The sequence below is a fragment of the Eleutherodactylus coqui genome, chromosome 9 (genome assembly GCF_035609145.1).
Source record: "Eleutherodactylus coqui strain aEleCoq1 chromosome 9, aEleCoq1.hap1, whole genome shotgun sequence".
Classification (NCBI taxonomy): Eukaryota; Metazoa; Chordata; class Amphibia; order Anura; family Eleutherodactylidae; genus Eleutherodactylus; species Eleutherodactylus coqui.
The window spans coordinates 101,636,489-101,663,726 of NC_089845.1; the positions used below are offsets into that span (position 1 = coordinate 101,636,489).

General features: G+C 50.9%; 1 protein-coding gene across 17 annotated transcripts in view; it reads left to right on the forward strand.

Moving 5' to 3' along the window:
- The first annotated feature begins 3,039 nt into the window (after positions 1-3,039).
- Positions 3,040-27,238, forward strand: part of SCRIB (scribble planar cell polarity protein) — a 75,311-nt gene continuing 51,112 nt past the window's right edge. For all 17 annotated transcript variants that reach the window (XM_066578205.1, XM_066578210.1, XM_066578212.1 and 14 more), the window contains exons 1-8: positions 3,040-3,302; positions 20,256-20,373; positions 23,628-23,706; positions 24,705-24,794; positions 25,022-25,078; positions 26,301-26,364; positions 26,459-26,533; positions 27,093-27,237. In XM_066578205.1, the coding sequence (XP_066434302.1) occupies positions 3,144-3,302; positions 20,256-20,373; positions 23,628-23,706; positions 24,705-24,794; positions 25,022-25,078; positions 26,301-26,364; positions 26,459-26,533; positions 27,093-27,237 (787 nt within the window). In that variant the 5' untranslated portion in view covers positions 3,040-3,143. The remainder of the gene's footprint in view (positions 3,303-20,255; positions 20,374-23,627; positions 23,707-24,704; positions 24,795-25,021; positions 25,079-26,300; positions 26,365-26,458; positions 26,534-27,092; position 27,238) is intronic.

Sequence of the window (27,238 nt, forward strand, 5' to 3'; positions counted from 1 at the left end):
ACGCCATATGCACGGGCCCTAAAAGCTGGAGGACCTCGGCCGCACACTGGATTTCGTTGTGACCCACAGAATAAAGGTATCATGTCATTTTTGCTGCCGTGTGTACGCCGTACAAATCCCCCAAAGATTGCAAAATAACGTATTTTCAACATGTCATTCCACCTTTTAAACGTTTTTCAGTCCATTATCTGTTTAGTCGGGGCGACTCTCGGATACTTTATGGATCAGCCGTTTCCATGCGGTTCTGTTTTGTACGGCTGCTGTCTGTTCGATCATTTGCATGTTGCTGTCGGCTTTGATAGTACCAATGTGAGGGTATATGTATATATTGCCAAATGTTTTTTATGCTTTTATACCTGTATGCAAGTTCTATTCAAAGTTAAAATGAGAAAAACTTATATGTCGCCTTACATCAGATATTCCAAAAGTTTGCAAGGCTGAGAGAGAGATGTGTCCAGAAATTCAGAGATGATACAGAACCGAACACGAAGGCCGCGTACTTGGCTGTTTTCCCAGAGGCGCCGTATCAAGATAACGACTGTTTAACTACGTATATGACTATCAGTGCCTCAGCCGGAAATCCGGAATTAACATATATGGTTATGCGGTGAATTTGAGCCAATGAGACCATCACCCATTCCTAGTGATGAGACTAAAGGCTATAAGATCCCATGTAATCTGTAATAAAGTGCGCAGTCATGTCCCCGTGTGAGGAACTATACCAGACCTCCGTGTGTGGTGTCTCTTCTTTACCGCCGGCAGCGGGGCATTGGGGTGGGCCTGATTGGTGCTGTACGCAGAAATTTCCCTGACACCAAGTCAGCCCATTGTTTGGCGGTCGGGTCTTCCTTTACCGCTGGCCACTCCAAAGCATTACCGATGTTTCTAATGAATTGGCTCGCATTATGTGGCTGAAGTACGAGAGTCTCTGTTTGGATTGATGCGCTCTGGCATGGTTCTGTTCGTGGTCTGGGCGGGCCAAGCAGTTCGTTGGAGTTTCCTCCAGCACCAAAGCTCTAAGGCTAAATCTTCCTCCAGTCTGACCTCTTCAGTGTCCAACCGTAAGTTGTGGTTGGGAAGATGATTGCGTTGACTATCCAACATTTCCTTGCAATGCTTATGTCTTTGTTATTCCAGAGCTTATCCATACTTGTGCTGTGACCTAGCGCCAGTCGTTTTATTTCAGGTCCCAATTCTCCATTTCTATGGATTTTTGATATGAGGAAGATGAAGTCTTGAACGGCGTAGATTTCTTCATTGTTGGTTTTGATTCTGTACCGTTAGCGGCTCTTGTCATGATCTTAGAGTTCTTGATACTCAAGTACAGGCCGCTTCTTCACTTCCTTCTTTAACTTTAGGCATCTGTTGTTCCAAATCTTCCTGCCATAATGTTGTACCAGCTGCAGATCTGAGATTGTTGATGTGTCTTCCACCGATCTTGACTCCAATGTTGGATTTGCCCAACTTGCATTTCCTCAAGATTGCTTCTGCATACAAGCTGTACAATGCAGGGGATAAGATGCAGGCTTGGCGTATGCCTTTCCTGATTCCATGTTCCCACTGGGAGGTTCTGACCGTAGCCTCTTGGCTCGCATATAATAGTTGCTCCAGATGTCTTGGGACTCCCAGCTGTCTAAGGCCGTTGGAGGTGTTGACCGTGGCCTTCTGGTTCGCATAGAACGACTGTACGAGTTGTCGTAGATGTCCCAGGACTCCCATTTGTCTGCATTGGAGATTTGCAATTTGCCCAACATTTGTATGGTAAACATGGGCCTTTAGGCATAGACACAAAAGACCAAATTGTAAATCTCCGATGCGGACAAATGGGAGTCCCGGGACATCTACGGCAACTTGTACAGTCGTTATATGCGAACCAGGAGGCCATGGTCAGGACCTCCAACGGTGAAACAGGATGGTTCAGGACCTGGAAAGTCCCTTTAGGACCATTAACCCATTGCAATCCAATTTTGGATTCAGGGTTTCCTAGGGGACTTTCTCTTTCTGCCATTATACAATGGCGCCATCTGCTGGCTTGAGCCAGTACTGCGGTATGTGACATGCTGGAGAGGCCCCCAACAACAGAGCGGCCAGTAATCTAAGAATTCCCTGCCGGACGTCTTCCGACATCGGAGCTGTACAGCCTTCAAACAGAATGTCTTTAGACGTCAGACAGTGGATTGGAAAGGGTTAATAGGTGTACATACTTTATAGATTGCTGCAAAGCCTTCTATTGTATTAGCGCCAATGAAAAATACAACTCGGCCCACAAAAAATTACCTCGGACAGCCATGTTGAGAAAAAAAATCTGAAGAGTTATGATTTTTTAAGTCAGGAGGAAATACCAAAAATAGGGGGGAAAAAGCAGTTTACATAAGAGGTTAAAGTAAGGAGACTGTGACAGCTCCTATGAGTTCATAAAGTAATGGGGACGCACAAGAAGGGGCGCTGAGGGTAATTTTGAAACTACTGAGGGCACACATAATGTCTTACGGGGTTCCTTAAGAGCTGTAGGCGGGCTCTAATCCGATCCTCTGATCCTGGAGGGAAGAGGCCACTGCCCGTTTTGAGGGGCACAGCAAGGGGGGGGAGGGGGCAGAGTCCAGGCGTGAGGCATGCCGGGACATGTAGTCTATAGAGGAGGCTTCCAACACAAGTCTTTATAGACGAAAAACTCGCTTCTCGGTATGCGCTTGGGAAGTGCCCCGCGGATCTTTGGGTAATGTAGTACTAAAGTGTAAGTATCCCAGTGCGGCGGTAACACTTCCTATTGTGTACGGAAACGAACGCTGAGGCATGCCGGGAGATGTAGTCCTGCAGATAAACAGTCTACATTGACTGCGAAGAATCGGAACTATATTCCCGGCATTCTTTGCGTGCTCGTACTTTTGTATGCCGGGAGTTGTAGTTCAGTGCCCGCCAGTTCAGCTTTGAATGCTGTAGATTCGTGACTACAATGACCGTCGTGCACTACGCTGGCGTATGCGAAGGCATGACGGGAAGTGTAGTTCGCTGTTGAGTACTGGCAGCCAGTGACTACAACTCCCGGCAGGCTTAGCGGCGGGCCGCGTCCCTTAGCAGTGTGTGGTGACCCGCGGGCTGGGAGCTCGGGTGTGATCAGCGGGCGGTGACCCGGAGGGGGCACCATGCTGAAGTGCATCCCGCTGTGGCGCTGTAACCGGCATGTGGAGTCGGTGGATAAGCGGCACTGCTCCTTGCACGCCGTGCCCGACGAGGTCTACCGATACAGCCGCAGCCTGGAGGAGCTGCAGCTGGACTCTAACCAGCTACGGGAGCTGCCCAAGGTAAGAGGCCGGGGGGCTGACAATAGGCTGGGGGTGGGGTGAACAGGGGCACTGCTGGGGACACAATTGTTAGGAGTGAGCAGAGGGCCCTATGGGGGATTGGCACTTCTGGGGGCACCATTGGGGTGATTGCTGGCTGGGAACACACTAGAGAATGATCCCCCTGGCATCTGATGGGGGCACAGCAGGGGCTTTAGGGTTCCAGCTTGTGCCTGCTGCCAAGCATCTTGTGCCAGGGGATTATAAAGTTTTGTTTGGGCAGCACAGATGTCTGTGGCTTGCACTGTTGGGGTCATGGTTGTGGTGATTAGTGATTGGCACACCAGAGAAGGAGCTTCCTGGCATCTGTGGTGGGCATAGGAGGGGGCTCTAGGGGTGCTGCTTGTTGTGCCTGCTGCCAGGCTTTGTGCAGATGTCTTGTGCCCGGAGATATGAAGTTGTGGTTGGGTAGCACAGATGCCCCCTGTGTTTGTCCTCCCCTCGGGTCTGTGGCTGGCACTGCCCTGGTAATTGCAGTGATTAATGCTCGGAGTCTGGGGAGACGCTCTGCCCCTGTCACTGGTCGGACAGGCCCGGCTGCCGGCATCGCTGCAATTGTTGGTTTCTGCATATAAAATTTTTTTACAAGCTCGTTGTCATTCCTGTCTGGTGCTGCAAGATTGCTGCCGGGTGCCCCCGGGAGGAGGGGTTCCTGCCTGGCATGTTAGCATTGATATGTCATGCCCCTGAGTGGGTTTGTCAGGCCTGGCGCTACAGCACTACTGCCATGTGTTCCATAAGAAAGTCCGAGCTGTCCACTAAACACTAGTGCCCTGTGTCCACCGAGAGGGTGTGAGCTGTCCACTAAACAACACTAGTGCCCCGTGCTGCCCACCGAGAGGGTGTTAGCTTTCCGCTGCACAACACTAGTGTCCTGTGCTGCCCACCGAGAGGGTGTGAGACCTGTCCGCTGCCCAACACTAGTGCCCCGTGCTGCCCATGGAGAGGGTGCGAGACCTGTCCGCTGCCCAACACTAGTGCCCCGTGCTGCCCACGGAGAGGGTGCGAGACCTGTCCGCTGCCCAACACTAGTGCCCCGTGCTGCCCACCGAGAGCGTGCGAGACCTGTCCGCTGCCCAACACTAGTGCCCCGTGCTGCCCACCGAGAGCGTGCGAGACCTGTCCGCTGCCCAACACTAGTGCCCCGTGCTGCCCACCGAGAGCGTGCGAGACCTGTCCGCTGCCCAACACTAGTGCCCCGTGCTGCCCACCGAGAGGGTGCGAGACCTGTCCGCTGCCCAACACTAGTGCCCCGTGCTGCCCACCGAGAGGGTGCGAGACCTGTCCGCTGCCCAACACTAGTGCCCCGTGCTGCCCACCGAGAGGGTGCGAGACCTGTCCGCTGCCCAACACTAGTGCCCCGTGCTGCCCACCGAGAGGGTGCGAGACCTGTCCGCTGCCCAACACTAGTGCCCCGTGCTGCCCACCGAGAGGGTGCGAGACCTGTCCGCTGCCCAACACTAGTGCCCCGTGCTGCCCACCGAGAGGGTGCGAGACCTGTCCGCTGCCCAACACTAGTGCCCCGTGCTGCCCACCGAGAGGGTGCGAGACCTGTCCGCTGCCCAACACTAGTGCCCCGTGCTGCCCACCGAGAGGGTGCGAGACCTGTCCGCTGCCCAACACTAGTGCCACATGCTGCCCACCGAGAGGGTGCGAGACCTGTCCGCTGCCCAACACTAGTGCCCCGTGCTGCCCACCGAGAGGGTGCGAGACCTGTCCGCTGCCCAACACTAGTGTCCCGTGCTGCCCACCGAGAGGGTGCGAGACCTGTCCGCTGCCCAACACTAGTGTCCCGTGCTGCCCACCGACAGGGTGCGAGACCTGTCCGCTGACCAACACTAGTGCCCCGTGCTGCCCACCGAGAGGGTGCGAGACCTGTCCGCTGACCAACACTAGTGCCCCGTGCTGCCCACCGAGAGGGTGCGAGACCTGTCCGCTGACCAACACTAGTGCCCCGTGCTGCCCACCGAGAGGGTGCGAGACCTGTCCGCTGACCAACACTAGTGCCCCGTGCTGCCCACCGAGTGGGTGTGAGCTGTCCGCTTCACAATACTAGTGCCCCGTGCTGCCCACCGAGTGGGTGTGAGCTGTCCACTACACAACACTAGTGCCCTGCGCCCACTGAGTGTGTGCGCGAGCTGCCAACTCTGCTGGTGCCCTGCGCCCACTGAGTGTGTGCGCGAGCTGCCACTCTGCTGGTGCCCTGCGCCCACTGAGTGTGTGAGCGAGCTGCCAACTCTGCTGGTGCCCTGCGCCCACTGAGTGTGTGCGCGAGCTGCCAACTACACAACACTAGCTCCCTGTGCCTGTATGGTGCCGATAAGGTGCTGCCTGTATGGTGCCGATAAGGTGCTGCCTGTATGGTACCAATAACACTGCTGCCCGTTGGCCCCTACAAAGCTCTATTCTTCCCACTGCATGAGACTGCTCTGTTTCTCTGAGTGGGTCCTTTCTGTGTGGTACCACATTATTACTGCCCGCTTCCCCTCTTCAGCTGGTCCAACCTGCCCACTATACAAGACTGCTACACTGTTCCGCTCTTACAGTCTGTCCTAACTGGCATCCCAACACTACTGACCTGTAATCCTGAGAAGTTCCTTCCAGTTTGGCACCACAACACTGCTACCCTTTTGTGGATGACAGTCCTGCCCACTGCACTGCTGCCATGTGCCCCTTTTGAGGGTCTATACTGCCCAATACACAACATTACTGCCCTGTGCCTCTGAGAGGGTCTGTCTTGCCTCCTATAATAATACTGCCCTGTGACCCCTGAGAGGGTCCGTCCTGCATCCTAAGATATTACTGCCACCTGCCTCCCACGCCGTTACTGCCCTGTGCCCCCTGCGAGGGTCCCTCCCACGCCGGTACTGCCCTATGCCCCCTGTGAGGGTCCCTCCCGCCTCCCACGCCGGTACTGCCCTATGCCCCCTGTGAGGGTCCCTCCCGCCTCCCACGCCGGTACTGCCCTATGCCCCCTGCGAGGGTCCCTCCCGCCTCCCGCGCCGGTACTGCCCTGTGCCCCCTGCGAGGGTGCCTCCCGCGCCGGTACTGCCCTGTGCCCCCTGCGAGGGTCCCTCCCACCTCCCGCGCCGGTACTGCCCTGTGCCCCCTGCGAGGGTCCCTCCCACCTCCCGCGCCGGTACTGCCCTGTGCCCCCTGCGAGGGTCCCTCCCACCTCCCGCGCCGGTACTGCCCTGTGCCCCCTGCGAGGGTCCCTCCCACCTCCCGCGCCGGTACTGCCCTGTGCCCCCTGCGAGGGTCCCTCCCACCTCCCGCGCCGGTACTGCCCTGTGCCCCCTGCGAGGGTCCCTCCCACCTCCCGCGCCGGTACTGCCCTGTGCGCCCTGCGAGGGTACCTCCCGCGCCGGTACTGCCCTGTGCCCCCTGCGAGGGTACCTCCCGCGCCGGTACTGCCCTGTGCCCCCTGCGAGGGTACCTCCCGCGCCGGTACTGCCCTGTGCCCCCTGCGAGGGTACCTCCCGCGCCGGTACTGCCCTGTGCCCCCTGCGAGGGTACCTCCCGCGCCGGTACTGCCCTGTGCCCCCTGCGAGGGTACCTCCCGCGCCGGTACTGCCCTGTGCCCCCTGCGAGGGTACCTCCCGCGCCGGTACTGCCCTGTGCCCCCTGCGAGGGTACCTCCCGCGCCGGTACTGCCCTGTGCCCCCTGCGAGGGTACCTCCCGCGCCGGTACTGCCCTGTGCCCCCTGCGAGGGTACCTCCCGCGCCGGTACTGCCCTGTGCCCCCTGCGAGGGTACCTCCCGCGCCGGTACTGCCCTGTGCCCCCTGCGAGGGTACCTCCCGCGCCGGTACTGCCCTGTGCCCCCTGCGAGGGTACCTCCCGCGCCGGTACTGCCCTGTGCCCCCTGCGAGGGTACCTCCCGCGCCGGTACTGCCCTGTGCCCCCTGCGAGGGTCCCTCCCACCTCCCGCGCCGGTACTGCCCTGTGCCCCCTGCGAGGGTCCCTCCCACCTCCCGCGCCGGTACTGCCCTGTGCCCCCTGCGAGGGTCCCTCCCACCTCCCGCGCCGGTACTGCCCTGTGCCCCCTGCGAGGGTCCCTCCCACCTCCCGCGCCGGTACTGCCCTGTGCCCCCTGCGAGGGTCCCTCCCACCTCCCGCGCCGGTACTGCCCTGTGCCCCCTGCGAGGGTCCCTCCCACCTCCCGCGCCGGTACTGCCCTGTGCCCCCTGCGAGGGTCCCTCCCACCTCCCGCGCCGGTACTGCCCTGTGCCCCCTGCGAGGGTCCCTCCCACCTCCCGCGCCGGTACTGCCCTGTGCCCCCTGCGAGGGTCCCTCCCACCTCCCGCGCCGGTACTGCCCTGTGCCCCCTGCGAGGGTCCCTCCCACCTCCCGCGCCGGTACTGCCCTGTGCCCCCTGCGAGGGTCCCTCCCACCTCCCGCGCCGGTACTGCCCTGTGCCCCCTGCGAGGGTCCCTCCCACCTCCCGCGCCGGTACTGCCCTGTGCCCCCTGCGAGGGTCCCTCCCACCTCCCGCGCCGGTACTGCCCTGTGCCCCCTGCGAGGGTCCCTCCCGCGCCGGTACTGCCCTGTGCCCCCTGCGAGGGTCCCTCCCGCGCCGGTACTGCCCTGTGCCCCCTGCGAGGGTCCCTCCCGCGCCGGTACTGCCCTGTGCCCCCTGCGAGGGTCCCTCCCGCGCCGGTACTGCCCTGTGCCCCCTGCGAGGGTCCCTCCCGCGCCGGTACTGCCCTGTGCCCCCTGCGAGGGTCCCTCCCGCGCCGGTACTGCCCTGTGCCCCCTGCGAGGGTCCCTCCCGCGCCGGTACTGCCCTGTGCCCCCAGCGAGGGTCCCTCCCGCCTCCCGCGCCGGTACTGCCCTGTGCCCCCAGCGAGGGTCCCTCCCGCCTCCCGCGCCGTTACTGCCCTGTGCCCCCAGCGAGGGTCCCTCCCGCCTCCCGCGCCGTTACTGCCCTGTGCCCCCAGCGAGGGTCCCTCCCGCGCCGTTACTACCCTGTGCCCCCAGCCAGGGTCCCTCCCGCCTCCCGCGCCGTTACTGCCCTGTGCCCCCAGCGAGGGTCCCTCCCGCCTCCCGCGCCGTTACTGCCCTGTGCCCCCAGCCAGGGTCCCTCCCGCCTGGTATAACACTGTTGCCCCGGATCCATTCTGCCCACAGTGTATTGATGCTGCTGCCCTTTGTAGGCTCAGTGTGTCATGTTTATTTTCAGGGTGGTACTTTTCAGGGCCCTCATAGGCGAGCAGCCTTCTCTCGTCTGCGTGCGACATCCACGTCGTGCCCATCCGGCTGGTGCTGGGACTCGTCGTGTGGAGGATGATGGAGGCTTCCACCCTGTACAATAATAGAAGGGTCCGTTTTACGGGACGAACTTGTTCTCTGGTGCCCTGTATGAGGCGTGCCTGGGCATCGGGGGGGTGGGTCCCTGCCCGCCTCTGATATCTGGGTGTGATGGGTGACTTGGTGTAGTCGTTGTAGTGTCGCTGCTCTCTGATATTTGGCAGCGCTCCTGGCGAGACGTCTCACAGGCGGCCTTTGTTCTCAGAGTTTAACTGTTAACCCTTCAATGTCCTGCCTACATACATCATGTCTGTGGCCGGGTTAGGGTACCACAAGAAAATGGCGCATGTGTAGGAGAAAATACTCGTCTTGCAGGGGCACTGTTAACACATTGCACCATTTCTAACACCCAACACTAGCGGTTTACGCATTTGTAGTTTTTTCTTTGGCGTTGTAGAAAGTGAGAAAAGCAAATGGTTGCTTAAGAAATGGTCACAGATTGTGTCATTTTCATGCCAGCCTCACGGGCACAAACTTGTGCGGTTGATACGCGGCACCGCTTATCCTCTGTCACCGTTCTGTGACTTTGTATCAGTTTGTCCATCCTAAATGTAACTGGAAATGGTGAAACATTCGGCTACTTGGTTTTATCAGCAGAATCTCAGAACATCCCGCGAAGAAACCGATGAAACGCTCTGCGTGTCTGTGAATGATCGATCGGCCACCTCAAACCTCATAGTTCATTCCCTTTCGATCATCTGAGTGAAATGCGTCCAATACATTTTGGATTGTCCTCGCTCCACAGACGAAGCCGTTATTGACACGTCCGCAGCCGCTTCTTCTACGTGATGCTGTACAATAATTGTCATTGGTTGTAGTAAAGTCTGCTGCATCTGCGCAATTTTGGGTGGCCTGTCGTCTATCCTGTGCAGTTCAGTCGTGTCCCTGTAGGATCGGGAGGTTTTGTGGTCCTGGAACACACATGGTGACCCACAGAGAAGTAGGCCGGCACCACACTCTTAGGAAAGCTGTCTGAAAGGAAATCTATCTTTGTTGCTCCTAGCAACCAATCACAGCGCAGCTTTCATTTCTTGTGCTGCTGAGGTAAAATGAAGGTTGTGCTGCAATTGGTTGTTATGGACAACAAAGATTTTCTTTTACACGCGTGTGGTCGCCATAGCAACCAATCACAGTGCAGCTTTAATTTTACCTCAGCAGTATAAGAAATGGCAACCAATCACAGCGCAGCTTTCATTTTACCTCAGCAGTATAAGAAATGGCAACCAATCACAGCGCAGCTTTCATTTTACCTCAGCAGTATAAGAAATGGCAACCAATCACAGCACAGCTTTCATATTACCTCAGCAGTATAAGAAATGGCAACCAATCACAGCACAGCTTTCATATTACCTCAGCAGTATAAGAAATGGCAACCAATCACAGCACAGCTTTCATATTACCTCAGCAGTATAAGAAATGGCAACCAATCACAGCACAGCTTTCATTTTACCTCAGCAGTATAAGAAATGGCAACCAATCACAGCGCAGCTTTCATTTGACCTAAGCAGTATAGATTTAGCTCTGAGTGCTGGGGATGGCAGGGGCGGCTAAAAAGTCTGCTCCATCTGTGTAGTGATGGGTTGGCGTGACCAGAGTCTCTGCTCTTCAGCGCTGCTCTTCTGTCACGTCCTTATAGCAAGCTGTGGTACAGCTATGTCTACCGCAGGTTATTGCATGAGGAGCGGGGTATTACGTGCGCCCCGTGTTTTGCCCTAATAGTTATATGTTGTTACTCTCCCCCACCGCTATCTGCAATACATCTTTAACCACTTCCTGTCTGCATATCTGACAAGAGAGACAGTCTTAGAGAACAGCAGTCACCCAAACATTGTGAGCAGTCTGCTGCGGAGCGTGTGTGTCCTCATAATACCCTGCTCTGCGGGAAGGGAAGTTCATACTGGGCTTTCTGATAGATGAATACAATGTCAGAACTACAGTGAAGACTGACACTGGCAGAGAGACTATGAGGCTGAGAGTCACACGGGACAGAAATCTCCCGGAATGACCGCACTGCAAAACCGTGAGATTTCCGCGGGATAAGAGGGGCCGCTACGGAAATGAACAAAGAATTGACATGCTGCGTCTTTATTTTCCGCGCCGCATGTCCGTTTCCGCGCAGCTTGGCCGCAGCGTGTGGATGAGATTTTTGCAAAATATCGTACACTTTGCTGGCTAATCCCGAGATTAGGAGCCGCGGGCGGAGTTGCCGTGTGGACATTCCACACGGAAATTCTGCGGCAATTCCGCCCCGTGTGAACCCAGCCTTACTCTGCCTACTAGTTTGGGTTTGTATGCCTTTCAGGAAAGCTTGGTGGCAACCCTTCGTGTAGGCGGTTGTATTTGGGTTACTCATGAGGCGTTCCTTCCTTTAACCCCTTAACGACCGCTGATGTGCCTTTTGACGGCCTGTATCGGCGGTCTATTATGAAGAGAGATCGCGGAGCAACCTCTCTTCATACAGTGCGGGCAACAGCTGTTTATTACTGCGGACACCCGCAGGCAATAACTGCAATTGGCCGCACGGCAGATCGTGGCTATTAACCCTTTAAATGCTGCTGTCAATTTTGACAGCGGCATTTAAATCCCCTGAACGATATTCAGGGGTCCGTGTTGCTCCCCTGCGTGGGATCGCAAGGAGCCGTGCGGGTGTCATGGCAGCCGGGAGCCTTCTGAAAGGCCCCACGGCTGCTTTAGCAGACTGCCTATCAAGCCATCCCCATGGGGTGGCTTGATAGACTGCCTGTCAGACTGCGGTAAGATGTAATGCTATAGCATTACATCATACTGCAGGAGCGTTCAAAGCATCGTTCGTCGTGGTCCCCCAGGGGGACTAAAAGAAAAAGTAAAAATCAGATAACGTTTTATTAATTGTAGAAGGGGGGGGGGGGGGGGGAGTAATAAACTTTATTAATTATAAGTTTAAATCCCCTTCCCCCCCCCCCTTTGCCATATCTATAATAAAAAAATCTAAATCCCAAAACAAAAATACATATCTGGTATCGCTGCGTCCGTAATAGTCCGATCTATGAAAGTAGCATGTTATTAACCACGCACAGTGAAAGTCACCTGAAAAAAAAAATGCATTTTTTCCGTCACCTTGTCTCTCAGAAAAAAAATGCAATAAAAAGCGATCAAAAAATTGTATGTATTTCAGAATAGTACTAACATAAACTACAGGAAGTCTCACAAAAAATGACCCCCCCCCCCCCCCCCCTTCCCGCACAACTATGTTAAGGGAAAAATAAAAAAGTTATTGCGCGCAGAAGATGCAGCAGAAAATAACTTTAAAAAATTAAAGGTCTTTGAAAAAGATAAAAGTGCAGCAAAAAAAAAAATCGTAGTAATCATACTGACCCATAGAAGTATCTCGGATTAACGTTATCGGGTCATTTTTGCTGCAGTTTGTGCGCCATAGAAAAAAGAGCAGTGAAGGATGGCAGAATGTTTTGGTTTTTTTCCCATTTTACTGCACTTAGAATTTTTTAAAAGTTCCCCAGTACATTATATGGTACAATAAAAATATCACCATTGAAAACTACAACTCGTCCCGCAAAAAACAAGCCCTCATACAGCAACGTCTATGGAAAAATAAAGGAGCTACGATTTTTAATAAGTGGGGAGGAAAAAACAAAAATGGGGGAAGAAAAAGGGCAGCATCATTAAGGGGTTAATGAATGAGAAAAATGCAAGTAAATCTATTGCAATGGTCACGGCCGCTTTTGTGTAATGCATGGGGATTACGATGGAAGCACAAACTCCTCCCTTGTCAGGCAGATGGCAGTCAGTTTATTCACACTGTCATAGGTTCATCCGTGAAACGCACATGGTTTTGTCCCAAAAAACTGATGAAAACATAGCGTTTTACGGATCCATAGGTTATAATGGGTTAAACGTAGTCAAACTATGCAGGCGTTTTTTGTGTGTTTTATTTTTTTTTTTTTTTTTTTTTTTTTGTGGGACTGAAAAGCATTGCCTGCTTTTTTTTCTGTCCCCCCAAAAAAGTATTGAAATGTATACTTTTCTATTGACTGCAATGTTAAAAAACCAAACCACAGCCGTACGTTTCCTTACTCTAACGTGTACGTTTTTTGTGATCAAGGAAAGAAAAACTGTTGTACTGCAAAACTTTATTAGGAAAAAAAAGTTTACAGTCAAAACTTTTTCATTCATTTTTTCATATAAAAAATGGATGAAAGCGGATCAAAACTTAAACGATTTGAAAAATGTAAGTGTATGCTTAAAATGCGTGAGTCCTTACATTATTTCATGTACGCTTCTCCCATACCTGAAACATACATGAAAGTGCTGCTGTGGACAGGTGCTAAAGCCTGCTTTAGACACAGCGATGATCGCTCCAAACATTCTGAGCGATAATCGTTGTGTGCCTTTAGGTGCAAGGTGATCGCTCAAACCTTGCACTCCGAGCAGGGGATGCAGAAGACAAGCGGGGCCGCTTGTCTTCTGCATCCAGCTGTTCCCCGCTCAGAGCGCCTGGCTGTTATGCAGCCGAGCAGAGGATGCAGAAGACAAGCTGGACCGCTCTGTTCTTCGTACCCCGCCTGTCTTCAGGGAGCGGGATACAGCTGAAACAATAGTATCAGCTGTGTCCCGCTGTGAATCCCTGATAACTGATCGCTGATCTTTCAGCATGCAGAAAGCTGCACGGTGTCAGTGCAATTAGACACGCTTGTCGCTCAAAAGACGGCTTTGATCGATTTTTGTCTAAATCAGCCTAAAGTTTGTAAATATCTTCAATGGCTGTGAAAATAAAGGCAATCTCTTGCTCTCGGTTATCAACCTTTTTGGACCACGAGTAATAGGCCAGCTGCACACAACTGAATTTGCATTGCGGAATTTGGATCGGGCGTCCGCCTCTGGATTCCGCAGCAAATAGTGCCCATAGCATACTATGGAAAAGTGCTTTTTCCTGCCTACGAGCGGAAATGAATTGCGATTAATTTTTTTTTTTTTTTTTCTGCTCGCGGAGGAAAAATTGCAGCATGCTTTATTTTTGCACAGATTCTGCACAGACTACTTCCACTGAAGTCAATGGAAGCTGTCCAATCCGCAGCCCTTCCACAATTGACATTTCGGAAAGGTCACAGAATCTGCGTCATCACCTAGCGGGGACATCAGAGGTTTAAAAAAAAATCTGTACTGCACCTGTCTGAAAGTAAGCCATGCGGACCATCCGCAGTATGGAAGAGGCGGCCGAAATGATAGGTACACGTAGACGCTTACTATTAGGGCCCCAGTTGTCAAACCTGTCTGTGTTGTGCTGGTATCAGCTGCTCAGGGCTCTAGGAATGCTGGGTAACACTCTCGGCTCTCTGAGCCTCTGATAACTCTGCCTGGCCCTGCAGGGATATATAAAAGGATTCTGTGAGATTTCATGGCGGCCATTTTGGTTGTCGCCTGGCTTTCCGAGAAAAAGAATATCGCTTGGAGTGGCCACATAAGGCCGTGTTTAACTGGCCAATAAGAAGTCAAGCCTGAGATTATCGGGCGCGACTCGCATCACACAGAATATAGACACCACGTCGGTGGCATGTGCGGGACGCCGCTCGTTTTTAAATACTGTACCAGTGCGAAAATTGGACATGCTGCGAGTTTTGAAAACAATGGTGTTATTTTCATGCAGGTTTTATGCGGCTCGCAATGCGGAACACTCACGCGAGAGTATCGGCCGGGTAACTACGGCTTTAGGATACATGGCCACAGGCGATTAAAAGTTGCGATTCTCGGACATTCCGTCCATGTGCTCTCCAATGTACTGAACACGGCAGATTGACGTGCTAATCCCAATCTGAAAATTGGGCAAGAATATATTTTTTTTAAATGAATAGGTGCTATTTGTGTCAAATTTTTAATATTTTTTTGGCTGTTTTTTTTTTTTTAAATTTCTTTTTCTTCGGTCTGAAAATCGGACAGAAATATCGTCCGTGTGCATGTACCATTAGGGTGAATTTACATCGTTGATTTTTCACGTAAAATTCCTGTGCGTTGTGAGGTGCACTGGAAAAATACCCAGTACTTTTGATGGGTGCATTTACATGGGGTTTTTTTTTTCTGTAGCAGCTCTGTGAAAAGAAACGATGCGAGAGAAAAATTGCAGCGTGTCCTATTTTTGGGCGATTCTGTTTAAGAATCTCGCATTCTTCCCTATGGGAGCTGAAAAAAATCGCACTGTGCTCAAATGCATATGTGAGGTTCATGCGAACATGATGCGTTTTTGTGGTAATGGGTAATTATCACACACGTGAAAATCACAAGTGCAGCAATGCGACTGCGATTTTTCTCACAAAACGCACCACACTTGCATAAAAATTGTTAGTTTGCAATTGTGATATCGACCGGAGTTTCTCGGGCTGCTCACCCATGTAAATGCGCCCTGCAGATCATCGCAGTTCTTGCTGTTACATGATCGCTTTGTCATTTACGTTTTGTTACGGCTTGTTGCATTTGTTCCGTCTTTGCGCCATTTTGTGGTTGGCTCCTTTTTCATCCCTGTGACAGCAGCTGTAGCGCTCGGGAGGCTACAATTTGTTTTTTGGCTGTGACTTCGGGGAACGGGAAGGAAATGTCTGGAATTGTGGAATGAGGAAGAGGCCTCTCTGCATTCTTGGAATTCACCTCGCGCCTCCCTAGTGCTGCGCAGCCGCGTCCTCCAGCTGCTGCATCTCCATCCTCTTGCTCAGGCCGCTCTACCTGTCTGATTACACAGTCTGACACCAGCAACTGAAGGGGAGCAGTGCAGAAGGATTGGCACCCTGTTGGGCAGTACATAGGAGGGGTACAAGGAGTGCATCAGTGAGGGGGGGCGGTATAAGGCTATGTTCACATGGTGGATTTTTGCCGCAGGATTTGAATCAGAATCCATGCTGATTCTGCGGCAAATTTGCATTCCGTTTTATTCAATGGGAATCTGGACTATGGTTTATACGGGCAGATTTGTTTTCTGCAAAAAAAAAGGTCGTATGGAAAAAAAAAATTGTGGATAATGTGTCTGTTGTAAATCTGCTTGCTGGTCCGCAGCCTCTCACCATGTGGAAAAATCTGCAATGGATTCCACCGTCTCAGGGTATGTTCACACTGCAGAATTGAACGTGGGAAAACAGCATAAATTCCCCTTCTAAATTTCGCATTTCTGGTGAGCTTTTTGTCGCAGATTCGTATGTGGCATTTACTGTCAATGGGAACAATGTGGAATTCCGATGCAGAAAATTCAGTTTCTGCATCAAGAAGTAACATGCATTCTTGATGCAGAAACTTGCAGAATTGTGACTTTCCATGGGAGGCCAAATTCGACATGCAGAATCGTGACTAAAAGCGCCTCAGAAAGACACGGATCATATTGGCTGAATTCCGCTGTGTGAACATACCCTGAGGCCTCCCTCACACAGACGTTTTAGTACTGCGTTGAGCGCTGCATTTTCAGTGCTGTACAAGGCTCCCATTCATTTTAATGGGGATGCTCACACAAGCGTCAAGACGCTGCACTTTGACAGCGATGCATGTTCTATCTTTGGCCGTTTTCAGCCCTGCGTCGCCCATTGAAATTAATGGGCAGCGGTTTCAGCGCTGCTGAAAACGTGGCACAACTTGGTACCGCATTTTTGTCAGTGCTAAACGCATGTGCTAGCTACACTACCTAAAAAAAAACAAACAAAAAAAATCAATACTCACATAGCTGATGCCATTCGGGTCCCTCCCGCTGTTCTCTGGAGCTCCGAGCAGGCTTCCGGGCACTTGTCATTGTCGACAGAGCATCTTTTGCTAGTGATGGGGTTTGAAGACCCCGCCTCCAGCAAGAGATTGCTCTGATTGGTTCCTCGACTGCTGGCTCAGGCAATCAGAGCCAGCGCTCGATGAACTAGTCACGGCCATTCAATGAATGGCTGTGATTGGTGCATCCAGCACTGGCTGTGATTGGCTGAGCCCACAAGCTCAGCCAATCAGAGCAATCTTTTGCTGGAGGTAGGGTCTTCAAAAGATGCTCTGTCAGCGATGACAAGTGCAGGGAAGCGCCCATAGAGGAACAATAAAGCTCTATAGCGTGTGATATGCAGTGAAAGGGCGCATGCTGCGTTCTTTTTTTACATGCGTATTCTATGCAATTCATATACGCAAGTGTGAATTGATTAATGAAAATCCATGTACTTTCATTGACTCCACTCACTGTGTATTATGAACATGTAATGCGCTATTAAATTATGCTGGTGTAAGCCTGCCCTTATAAAAGCTGGGGTAGAAATTGGCAGCTCGTTTGCGGATTTATTGCTGTGAATGGGGGAAAAAAATCTCCCATGTGGTATTTCTGATGCAGTTTCACGTGGGTCTCCGTTAGGGATTTTGCTAATTCACAGGGTCCATGGCGAAATACACGGCCTTAGGGGCAGGAAAAATCTGCATGGGATTCCTCCATGTGAATACACCCTAGAGTCCAGACCGACACTGTAACAAGCCCTCCGCTGTGAAAGTAGGACCAGGTTAGAATTGGATCAACTCTCCGCATCTGAAGGTTTCCTTTCACAGACAGCAAGCAGACATCTTGAAAACGGTTGTTTTAGGTGTGCTCACATTATGGATCTGGCAGTGTTTCTTGCGTCGTTTATGGGTGCAGTTTTCATACTCCTGATGGACTCTGTCCACTCCTGGAACGTATCCTACGGCTTTCAGAGCGCGGTGGTGTTTATAGGGTTATAATGGACTAGGTGACCAGCTGGATAATGAACAGATGAGGAGACGGCCCTCCTGTGCCCGCTGGGGGGTGGAGAGGTTTGCACACACAATAGAGCGCAGTTCATGCCTGGCTGCCCCCTTGGTGTAGGATAACACTGCAGAATATCTGTGGACTGCGGCATGGGAGGGGTTAATGCCTAGCAGAGCGTCCCCCTGTCCCAGGTTCCTGAAGCCCCCACAGGCGCGGCAGCAGTCATTACATAGTAATACAATATGTGGCTGTCGCTGATCGGCGTGATCACCTGGCAGATGTGACGCTGATTGCGACCTGCGGTCCGATGTAATAAAGCCCCGGTATAACGACCCGTTATGGGGGAGACGTACGGTCATATTCCAACACACGTTGGAGTGAAATGCATCAGATTTATTACCCAGCATGCATCTCTGACTGTCCGTGAGCCCGACAGACACATTTAGGGCTGCTGTGAGCTGCTATAGATTTACGCCAGTTAATGGCCCCACCACTTTTTTCAAACATGGCGATGACACCAGAAGGCACAAAACCTCGATTACAGTCTTCACGAAAATAGGCAACTTTTCAGTGCCAAGATTCTGCTGCTCTGCCACTTTCTCCTGCCCTGATAGTTTGTTACAATGTGACAATTTGGAACTCTGAGGACGGTTGGGCTCTACACAGTGTAACAAACCCTCAGCTGTGAGATGTGTTGGCTCTGAATGGGATTTCAGCTAACAAGAATGTTCGCAATCACTGGGCTCCATCGCTAGTAACCTGCAGGGGCCCTAATCTTATAACTGGGACATCACTTTGCCCCCCTCATAGCGGCACGGGGGGAGGGGGCTGGGAGTGCACCTCCTGGTTGTATGAAGCCACGTGATCCTTCTCAGCCAGTCAGCAGCTCTGATCATGTGATATATCATCCAGAAATCACATGACCCTTGTCAGAGCTGCTGACTGGGTGTGAGTGATCACGTGACTCCACACAATTAAAGTGCCTTCCCCTCAGGCCTTTGAGCCCAGTAATGTCTGTCATGGGGACTCGCTGGTGTGGTTGATAAGCAGATAGAGTGCTGGCAGAATACTGCTACACCACAAGGCAAAATCTGTGGAGCTGGCGGTGAGCGACGCCGTAATGGGGGATATGGCAGTTTCTTGTTTTCCTATTCTTGATTACAGTGACCTGCAGCAGCTGCAACGTCCCGCATGGGGGAGGGGTGGTTTATGTCTATATCGAGAATGGTATATATGCTGCACTGTACACAGCTGATCTCTCATATACAGGTCTATACACACGGCTGATATCTGTCATACACCAATATATACACATTGTGTTGTACACGGCTGATCTCTCATATACAGGTCTATACACACGGCTGATATCTGTCATACACCAATATATACACATTGTGTTGTACACGGCTGATCTCTCATATACAGGTCTATACATGCGGCTGATATCTGTCATACACCGGTATATACATTGTGTTGTACACGGCTGATATCTCATATACGCTGTGATGTGCCACTATATGTGCTGCGCTGTACGTGGCAGGTATATTATCTGGCTCCAGTATATCTGTGTTCTGCGCCCTCGTCAGCGCCGTCTCCTCCATATTCCTGCCCGGCGCTCTCGTTCCTTCCTGCTTCCTCCTGCTCTTTCCTGTTGTAGTCAGTCTGCAGCGGCCGGCAGGTTAACCCTCACTGGAGGATGCCCTGCACTGTCAGTCCTCGGAGGGCCAGGAGCTTGCAATCTATCCAGCGATTGACTGTTTTTTCTCAGTATTCTAAGGGGTTTATATAAAGCTTCATCTCTGTGTAATGAAACATTCTGCAGCTTTCTTGTAGACAGTGTGCTTTAATTTCTTACTGCTTCCTGTCAGTGAGTGAGAACACTCTGGTTTCCATTCAGAGGCAGTAGCCCTGTACATGGCTAGTCCTGCTCTCAGCTGAGAAATGGATATGCAACGCTCTGTGATATAACAGCCCGGACTGATACATTGTAGCAAACTATGTACAACTGTAACAAACACTCAGCTGAGAGCAGGACTAACCATGGACAGATTACTGTCTCTGTATACAATGGTGGTTTCATTCAATGATCGCAAGCAAAGATCTTGAAAATCCCAAGTAACTGAAACACAAAGCGGCAAAGCATACCAGGATGTTATAAAGCTTTCTGCTGTATGGAGATGAAGCTGGAACTTTCTAATATGCTTCTATTTACTGACAGCAGGCGGAGATCTTGACCACAGTGGGAAATTGTAATGTGCAGTAATTCCGCAGCTTCACTTCTAGAACAAGGAAGATTCCCTTAATCTTCAGGGTTCGGGGGGTTTAGGGGATGAGTGTAATAAGGGTCGGAGGCCTCTGCAGCGTGGGGGGGCGCGCAGTGGGGGGTGGTAAGCAGGTGCTGCCAGCATTGTTCTGCGGGGATCAGCCGGCTGACACAGCTGTTCTCTATTGTCACCCGTGGGGGAGGGGCCGCTCCTATTCTCTCTTCTCCGCTCGTCCTCGCCACTATTCTCTGCTGTGTAGTTGGAGAATTTGTCACCATCCTTTAGATTTCTGTGACTAGAGACGATAATAAGATAATAATAACCGCAGCACTCTTATAATTAATGTGATGCCTTGTGTGTGAGAGGCACATAGAGTAGATTGTGAGCTCCTGGGCTCAGGGATGTTGAGAATGATACATTGTGTGAGATGGGGTGAGAGTAGATTGTGAGCTCCTGGGGCCAATGCATTCTGGTTCATTGCATAGTTGGACATGTAGTGCTCTCAGCATCTCACTGCGGTTTAGAGCACTACATCTCTCACAATACCTGACAGCAGGAGGAAAGCAGAAGTGGCTGAAGTCAGAAAGCACATGTTGTAATGCTGTTTTTCCCTTTTCCTCCCTTCCAGCCTTTCTTTCGGTTGCTGAATCTGAGGAAGCTTGGGCTGAGCGACAATGAGATCCAGCGGCTGCCCCCGGAAGTGGCCAACTTCATGCAGCTCGTGGAGCTGGACATCTCCCGCAATGGTGAGTCCTGCAATGGGTTGTAGGGAGATGGTGGAGATGGAGTGAATAGCTACCCCCATCCCCCTCCCCCCATCCTGCTTTTTTCCACTTAACTGCATGTATTTTGGGCTGACAATCATTTTTGCGATGGGGTGTAATTAAAATTTTGCAGCGTTTGTCATCTGCAGCTTCTACATATCGCTGTATACAGACACCGCAGTCTAAGAGCCCTTTTACACAGAATGATTATTGTTTAATAAAAAAAAAAACTGTTGGTTTGGGTGAATGTAAACGATAATCGTTTAGCGTAAACATGGCCAATGAACCATAATTTGTTCACTTGTTTGTCTTAAAGGGGTTATCCCGCCGCCCAAAGTGATTCTCCCCCACCACCCCATTAATGCCCTGTAGAGTAAAAGCATCATCCACTACAGCATTACGCATAAAATCGATATACTGCTGACCTTTTTATCCCTTATCTTCTTGTAAAGCTGACCTGAAGAATTTTTCAAAGAAGGCGCCGCCCAGGTAGCTCCCATCATGCATCTCTCCCGATGACGCCGGTCACATGACTGGCTTCATTATGGGAGACGCACGCTGTGATGGGAAGAGCGATATAGCTCTCTCCGTCCATGCGACTGGAATAAGAGAGCAGTGACAGCTGTAGCAGGAGATTCCTTCATCTCCCCGGCATGTCCCCTCATCACTGGACACACTGACAGTACTGTCACATCATTGTCCCAGTGTCCAGTGATGATGGGAAAGGTCTGGGAGATGAAGGAATGTCCTGCTACAGCTGTCAGAGCAGTAGCAGGAGATCGCAAAGCATGCAAGATTGCAGAGCATGCAAGTGCAATGAGAGCAGTGCCATCTCCTGCTACTGCTCTGACAGCTCTAGCAGGAGATTTCTTCATCCCCACAGCATGTCCCCTCATCACTGGACAATAGGACAATGATGTGACGGTGTCCAGTGATGAGGGGACATGCCGGGCAGATGAAGGGATCTCCTGCTACAGCTGTCGCAGCATTAGCAGATCACAATGCTCTCCCATTGAAAGTAAATAAAAGTAAAAGTAACACCACATACTCCCCCCCACATGGTGCCCCCCCCCCCCATGGTGCACAGTACAGTACAGTGACAGCGCCCCTCCCCTGCACAAGTACAGTGACACCTAAATATAGATAACACGGGACCCACCATTCACAATAGACACAGGTCACCTCCTCCCCTCCCTGCACAGGCAGAATTACACAGTGTGTTATAAATAAGTGACAGCACCCCGCCCACCTTCTGGTGTGACAAATTACTGTCACAGCCTTTCTCCCACCCCATGAGACAAATTACTGTGACAGCACCCCACAGTGACAAGTCTATGTGACAGAACCCCTCCCCCCCCCCCCCAACCCGGGTGAATGTGATGCGATGTTTTACATTGAAAACAATGGGAAATACTTGAGGATCGCAACTGTACTGAAGTGGTGGAAGGCGTTTTTGACACACAAACGTCTTACATCTGCTGGGACGTCGGACGTTGCGATATCGGGCGAAGTTTTACGGCCCGATATCTTGCTTGGCCGTATGAAACTAGCCTGAGCCAGAGGCCTCCCGCTCACTAGCGTTTTGACTAGGTGTCCGCATGGTATCCGATGCAAGTTGCGCCTGAACCTCTCGAGTGCAACGCTCAAATACGGCCGGGCTCTCACGGATGTATGATTACCGCTTGTTATGTGTGATGAGACCTAAATCGCAGGCAACCCATTACAGTGCCTTATGCTGTTCTGCTCACAGCTTATTGGAATTGCTAAATACGCGGGTGCAAAAAAAGAACGCAGAATATGCTATATCGTTGCGTAAATACTTGTGCCCAAAATATAAACAAAAATGACACTGGTGGAATGCGCATTAGCACACGCGAGATACGCTGTCATGTGCAGTAGAATTTTGGCTATACGCTGGGTCACTGCTGGCTTCACAGCTGTAAGCTGCGTGATCTGCGCATCGTTTTACACTTAGGCCATGTGAGCCCGGCCTTGGCTACTCTCACACATGTGCTTTTTACCTCGATTACAGCTGCGGTAATCGCCATATAATGCTCCCATTGATTTCAGAGGGGCCTCGCAGACATGCGCTCGATCGTGGCGTTTTCTAATTCCGCGATTTTCGAGTTCTGTCTGGTTTATTTTACCACGTTTTAGCATCTAATCGCCCATCACAATGATGGGGTGCGCTAAATCCCGCAGTCGGAGGCAGGAATTGTGGCGTTTTGCCAGCTGCATGTGTGAGAGTAGCCTCAGTAGGAGGTCAGTCGGTGAGGCTGGACTGGGGAATAAACTTAGTTGTGGTCATAAATTAGCCGATAAGGTACAGGAGAAGAGAGCAGAAGGGAGCTGAGCCATCGCTGACGGATCTCCTATTGAGGCAAAATAGGAATTATCAGCAGCACCCACCATCCTTCACACCCCAATCTTAGATATGGATCTCCTTTTGAGACTTGACTTGGCAGAAGCCAAATGGTGCAAAATTTTTAATGATGCTCTATTTCAGAAATTAGCAGCTTAAAATATATGTATTTACATGAAGAAACATGGTCTCCCCAAAGGTGTCCAGAGCCTTTTAAGGCTGGGTTCACAAAGGGCGGATTTGCTGCGGTTTTGCCGCGGATTGCCGTTGCATATCCGTACTGCGGCAAAACCGCTGTGTTTGCAGTGCAATGCAGCACAAATGAGTTTTGCGAAAAAGCTGTTCACAGGACGGATTTTTTTCCGCACAGCCGCAGTGCGGAAATGCAACTGCGGCGCGGTTTTAAAAGATGCAGCATGTTCATTCTTTGGTCTTTTCCGCAGCGTTTTTTGTCCATAGACCTCTATGGACGCAGCAAAATACACAGCAAAAAGTAAAAACGCTTGTGGATTTTTCCGCAAGAAAATCTGTATGAAAATCCGCGAGCCCAAATGAACCTTTGAAGCGGTTTTGCCACAGAAGCATTTCTTTTGCGGCAAAACCGCAACGGAAAAACTGCTGCAAAACCGCAGCCGATTCCGCCCTGTGTGAACCCAGCCTAAGGGTTTTTGAAGGATAGGATGGAAGACTCTGCTTTACCTTTAGGATCAGCGCCCTCTCTGTGCCAGATGGCTGAGCTGAAGTACCGGCTACGGCCAGGAGAGGAGAGTCTTGTCTGGAGATAAAGCAGAGTCTTCCTGCACCCTCAGCGGTGGTCCCCACTAGGGTCACATTCCGCCTCCTGCCAATTATTTTGCTTCATTTTTTTTTTCAGACATTCCTGAAATTCCTGAAAGTATCAAGTTCTGCAAATCACTGGAGATCGCAGACTTCAGCGGGAACCCCCTGTCCAGGTAACCACCCCAAATTAAAGGGGCATCCAGACCCTCAACTGTGGGATATAGAAGCGTTGAAAGGCTGCACAATGAGGAGTTCTGCAATATATATATATCTATTGCTGTGAAGTTATAAAATCTCTGCTGCTTTTCATGAATGGAAACCTTAACATTTTTATTTTTTTACATTCGGAGAATGAAAGCTCATCTGATCTGGTCCTGCTCTCACAGTGGAGGGGATGCTACAGTGTATCAGTCTTCTGTGAGTGAAACACAGTAGCGGCACAAATCTCCCTCTTGCCTTAGACTCCATGCTGATGCCTCTGATCTGCACTGATACTTTGTAGCAAGTCCTCAGCTGTGTGTTCACGGCCACGTCTGAATGGGGTTTCAGCCTTTGGGTGTCTCCATCCACTGACCGCAAGGAAAGACCTCGAAAATTGTGAGAAATTGAAGCATTAAGTATATTAGAAAATCGCTGAACTTTTAATTTTATGGTGATTTAAGTAAGTCTGAAAGTAGGCCGTATGCGGTATGAGAGACTGAAGGAATGTGTATGTAGATCCCACTGAACATGTTCCCAAGATGTAAATGGCCTGAAATGACTCACTATCCCCACCTTGTGGCCAAAGCTGGATAATGACTGCAAAACACAGGAAACCATCGCCACTTAGAGGAGAGGACGTGACCACGAGTCCTCATGTGGTCGGTTAGATAAAAAGGAGAAGCTGTGACCTCCGAATCGGTTACGGTTGTATACAGGAGAGGCCATGGCCCGGAGTTCACCCATGGTCTGATACATAGGAGACAATGGAAAGTGGTCGCTATCTTTTTACGTGCGGCGATGTGAATTTTAAACAAAAACTTATCGGTACATGGCGAAAATTGCACGTTCGTAAGTGTGATATTGGGCCGAGAAACTTTGCGCTCACGCATGTGAATGTAGCCTCAGAGGGACACGTAGATATTCGATGTCTGATGTGCAAGTGATTTCCATCTTTCTTCTCTTCCTGCAGGTTGCCCGATGGATTCACCCAGCTCCGCAGCCTGGCGCACCTGGCACTGAATGATGTGTCCCTGCAGTCCCTCCCCAGTGACATTGGCAAGTGAGTGTCACCTCATTGCTGGCGGTGCTGCCTGTAGATCCTATATTACCTGCTCCAGCGTCTGATCAGTAGGGGGTCTTCACTGATGTCATGTGATCAGGCACAGGGATTATACCAGGCTCATGTTGAACCTTTATCTGGCATACTTCAGGTTTCTGCAGTGATTATAAATTGTTTTGGGTGATGCATTGATGATTGTGTTTTTTTTTTGTTTTGTTTTTTTTTAGTTTAGCGAACCTGGTGACGCTGGAATTGCGAGAAAACCTCCTGAAATCTGTGCCTACGTGAGTATATGTGGGGAGGAGACTCTTATGTTCAATCCATTTTTATTAAATTTTTTCAATAGGATAGGTTACAAAACATACACATCTCAAAAAGGTCTCACAGGACCTATAAAACATGTATAACAACAAAAGAAATAACATAAATAAATCGGCCTCTTCTTGAAAATATCCATCTAAATAAAACTCTTGGAGGGGCCTAGTAGGTGACCCCAATAATAATAATACCCGAACATGCAATTTGAGAATAAAATGTTTGCAATCTGTATTCTTCGGGTAGAAGCTCGAGGCCTTATCCTCTTGCAACACTGAAAACAAAAATGAGATCTAGAAAAGAGAGAAGATGAGTTATGATGGGAAGAGGAAGAGCAAGAGGGTAAAAAGAATAAATAAAAATAAATTATATTTCTAAATAAGTGAATAAAAGGATGGGTAAAAGAAGGGGTAGATAGTTGGTTGAGGGAATCGGGAGGAAAGGGGAGGGGGGGAAATCCAGGGCCACCCCCGGGAGTGTTTAATATCCGGATTACTACCTTCTAATAACCCGTCTCATCACCGCAGAGAGTGAGCAACTAGGAAAACAGCGCTCGAAACTCTAAAGAAGATTCAAAGTCGATCCACAATTGCCATACTGACAGAAATTTTTCAGGTTCTCTATTATGTTCTGCACTTAATTCCTCCATAAGGCACAGATGAGACATTTCCTGTAGCCACTCAGTCATGGAAGGAATTTGTGTGGAACACCAATGGCGCGGGATGACTGCTCTTGCTGCTGCTAGGCAGAACCTGAGTAAACCCTTTTTCTGTGAACCTATTGAGCCCGGCAGTATGGATAGGAGAGCAATTTGGGCATTATTGTTAATATTTCCCCGGCTGATTAAGTTATATGTGGAGAATACCTTGTCCCAAAAAGGTCTCAACAAGTCACCGCTCCACCAGATGTGTATCATTGTACCCCTATCGGTTCCACAGCGCCAACACATCTCAGACACCGAAGGGAACATAGCATGGAGGCGGGTAGGATACCTATACCATCTTGTAAGAATTTTGTAATTTTTGGGAGGAGACTCTTAAAGGGATATTGTTATACCAGCCTTTTCTGGCATATTCACAGGTTACGCTATAATATGGTAAATTCAGGTCCCATCTCCCTCTAGATATGACACCTCTGTCCCGGTTGTGTGTGCCCTCTGTCTAATAGGAGCACTACTTCACTCTTTTCCAGATCTCTGTCATTCCTGGTTAAGTTGGAACATTTGGACCTGGGGAGCAACGATCTACAGGTTTTGGTAAGGAGGTAATTTCATCCCCGAGCACGTGGTTGCATCGATCCTCCTATTCCTGCGTGGACTAATCATCCTTCTTCTCTGTCTTCCTCCATAGCCGGACACACTCGGGGCACTGCCCAACCTGCGGGAGTTGTGGCTGGATAGGAATCAGCTGTCTGCGTTACCTCTGGTCAGTGCTCAGCTCAGGGTCGTGTAACGCTAAAGTGGATGGGTGGCTGCTACTGCAGCATGGGTGATAGTGGAGGTGGTGACTCCACCAGTGGCACAGGTGATAGTGAAGTATAGTGGCTCTTGCGGCATGGGTGATGGTGTGGGGAATGGTGGCTTCTGTGGCACAGGTGAGGGAGATGGTGGCAGTGCGTCTTGTGGCACAGGTGATGATGAGGGTGGTGTACTGCTTGTGGCTTGAACGGTGGTGAAGGTGGTGTCTCTTGTGGTGTTGGTTCCTGTGGCATGGGTCTTGGTGTGAGTGGGTGGTGGTTCTTGTGGCATGGGTCATGGTGAGGGTGGTTTCTCATCTGGTTCAGGTGAAGCTGCTGGCTTTTCTGGCACTGCTGGGCGTGATCGCTTCTGTGGCACGGGTGGTGGAGGATGTGGTTGTTCCTGTGGCATAGATGTGATGCCAATGACTCCTGTGATATGGGTGGCAACTGTGTGACGTGAGGGCTCTGTACAAGTACCAGGTGGCAGAGTGCCTGGTTATTCCTACCACAATCTCCATGTTGCAGGAACTGGGAAATCTCCGGCGTTTGGTTTGCCTAGATGTTTCAGAGAACAAGCTGGAGCAACTTCCTGCGGAGATCAGCGGCCTCATATCCCTGACAGACCTACTGCTTTCTCAGAACCAGCTCACCAGCTTACCTGCGGGCATCGG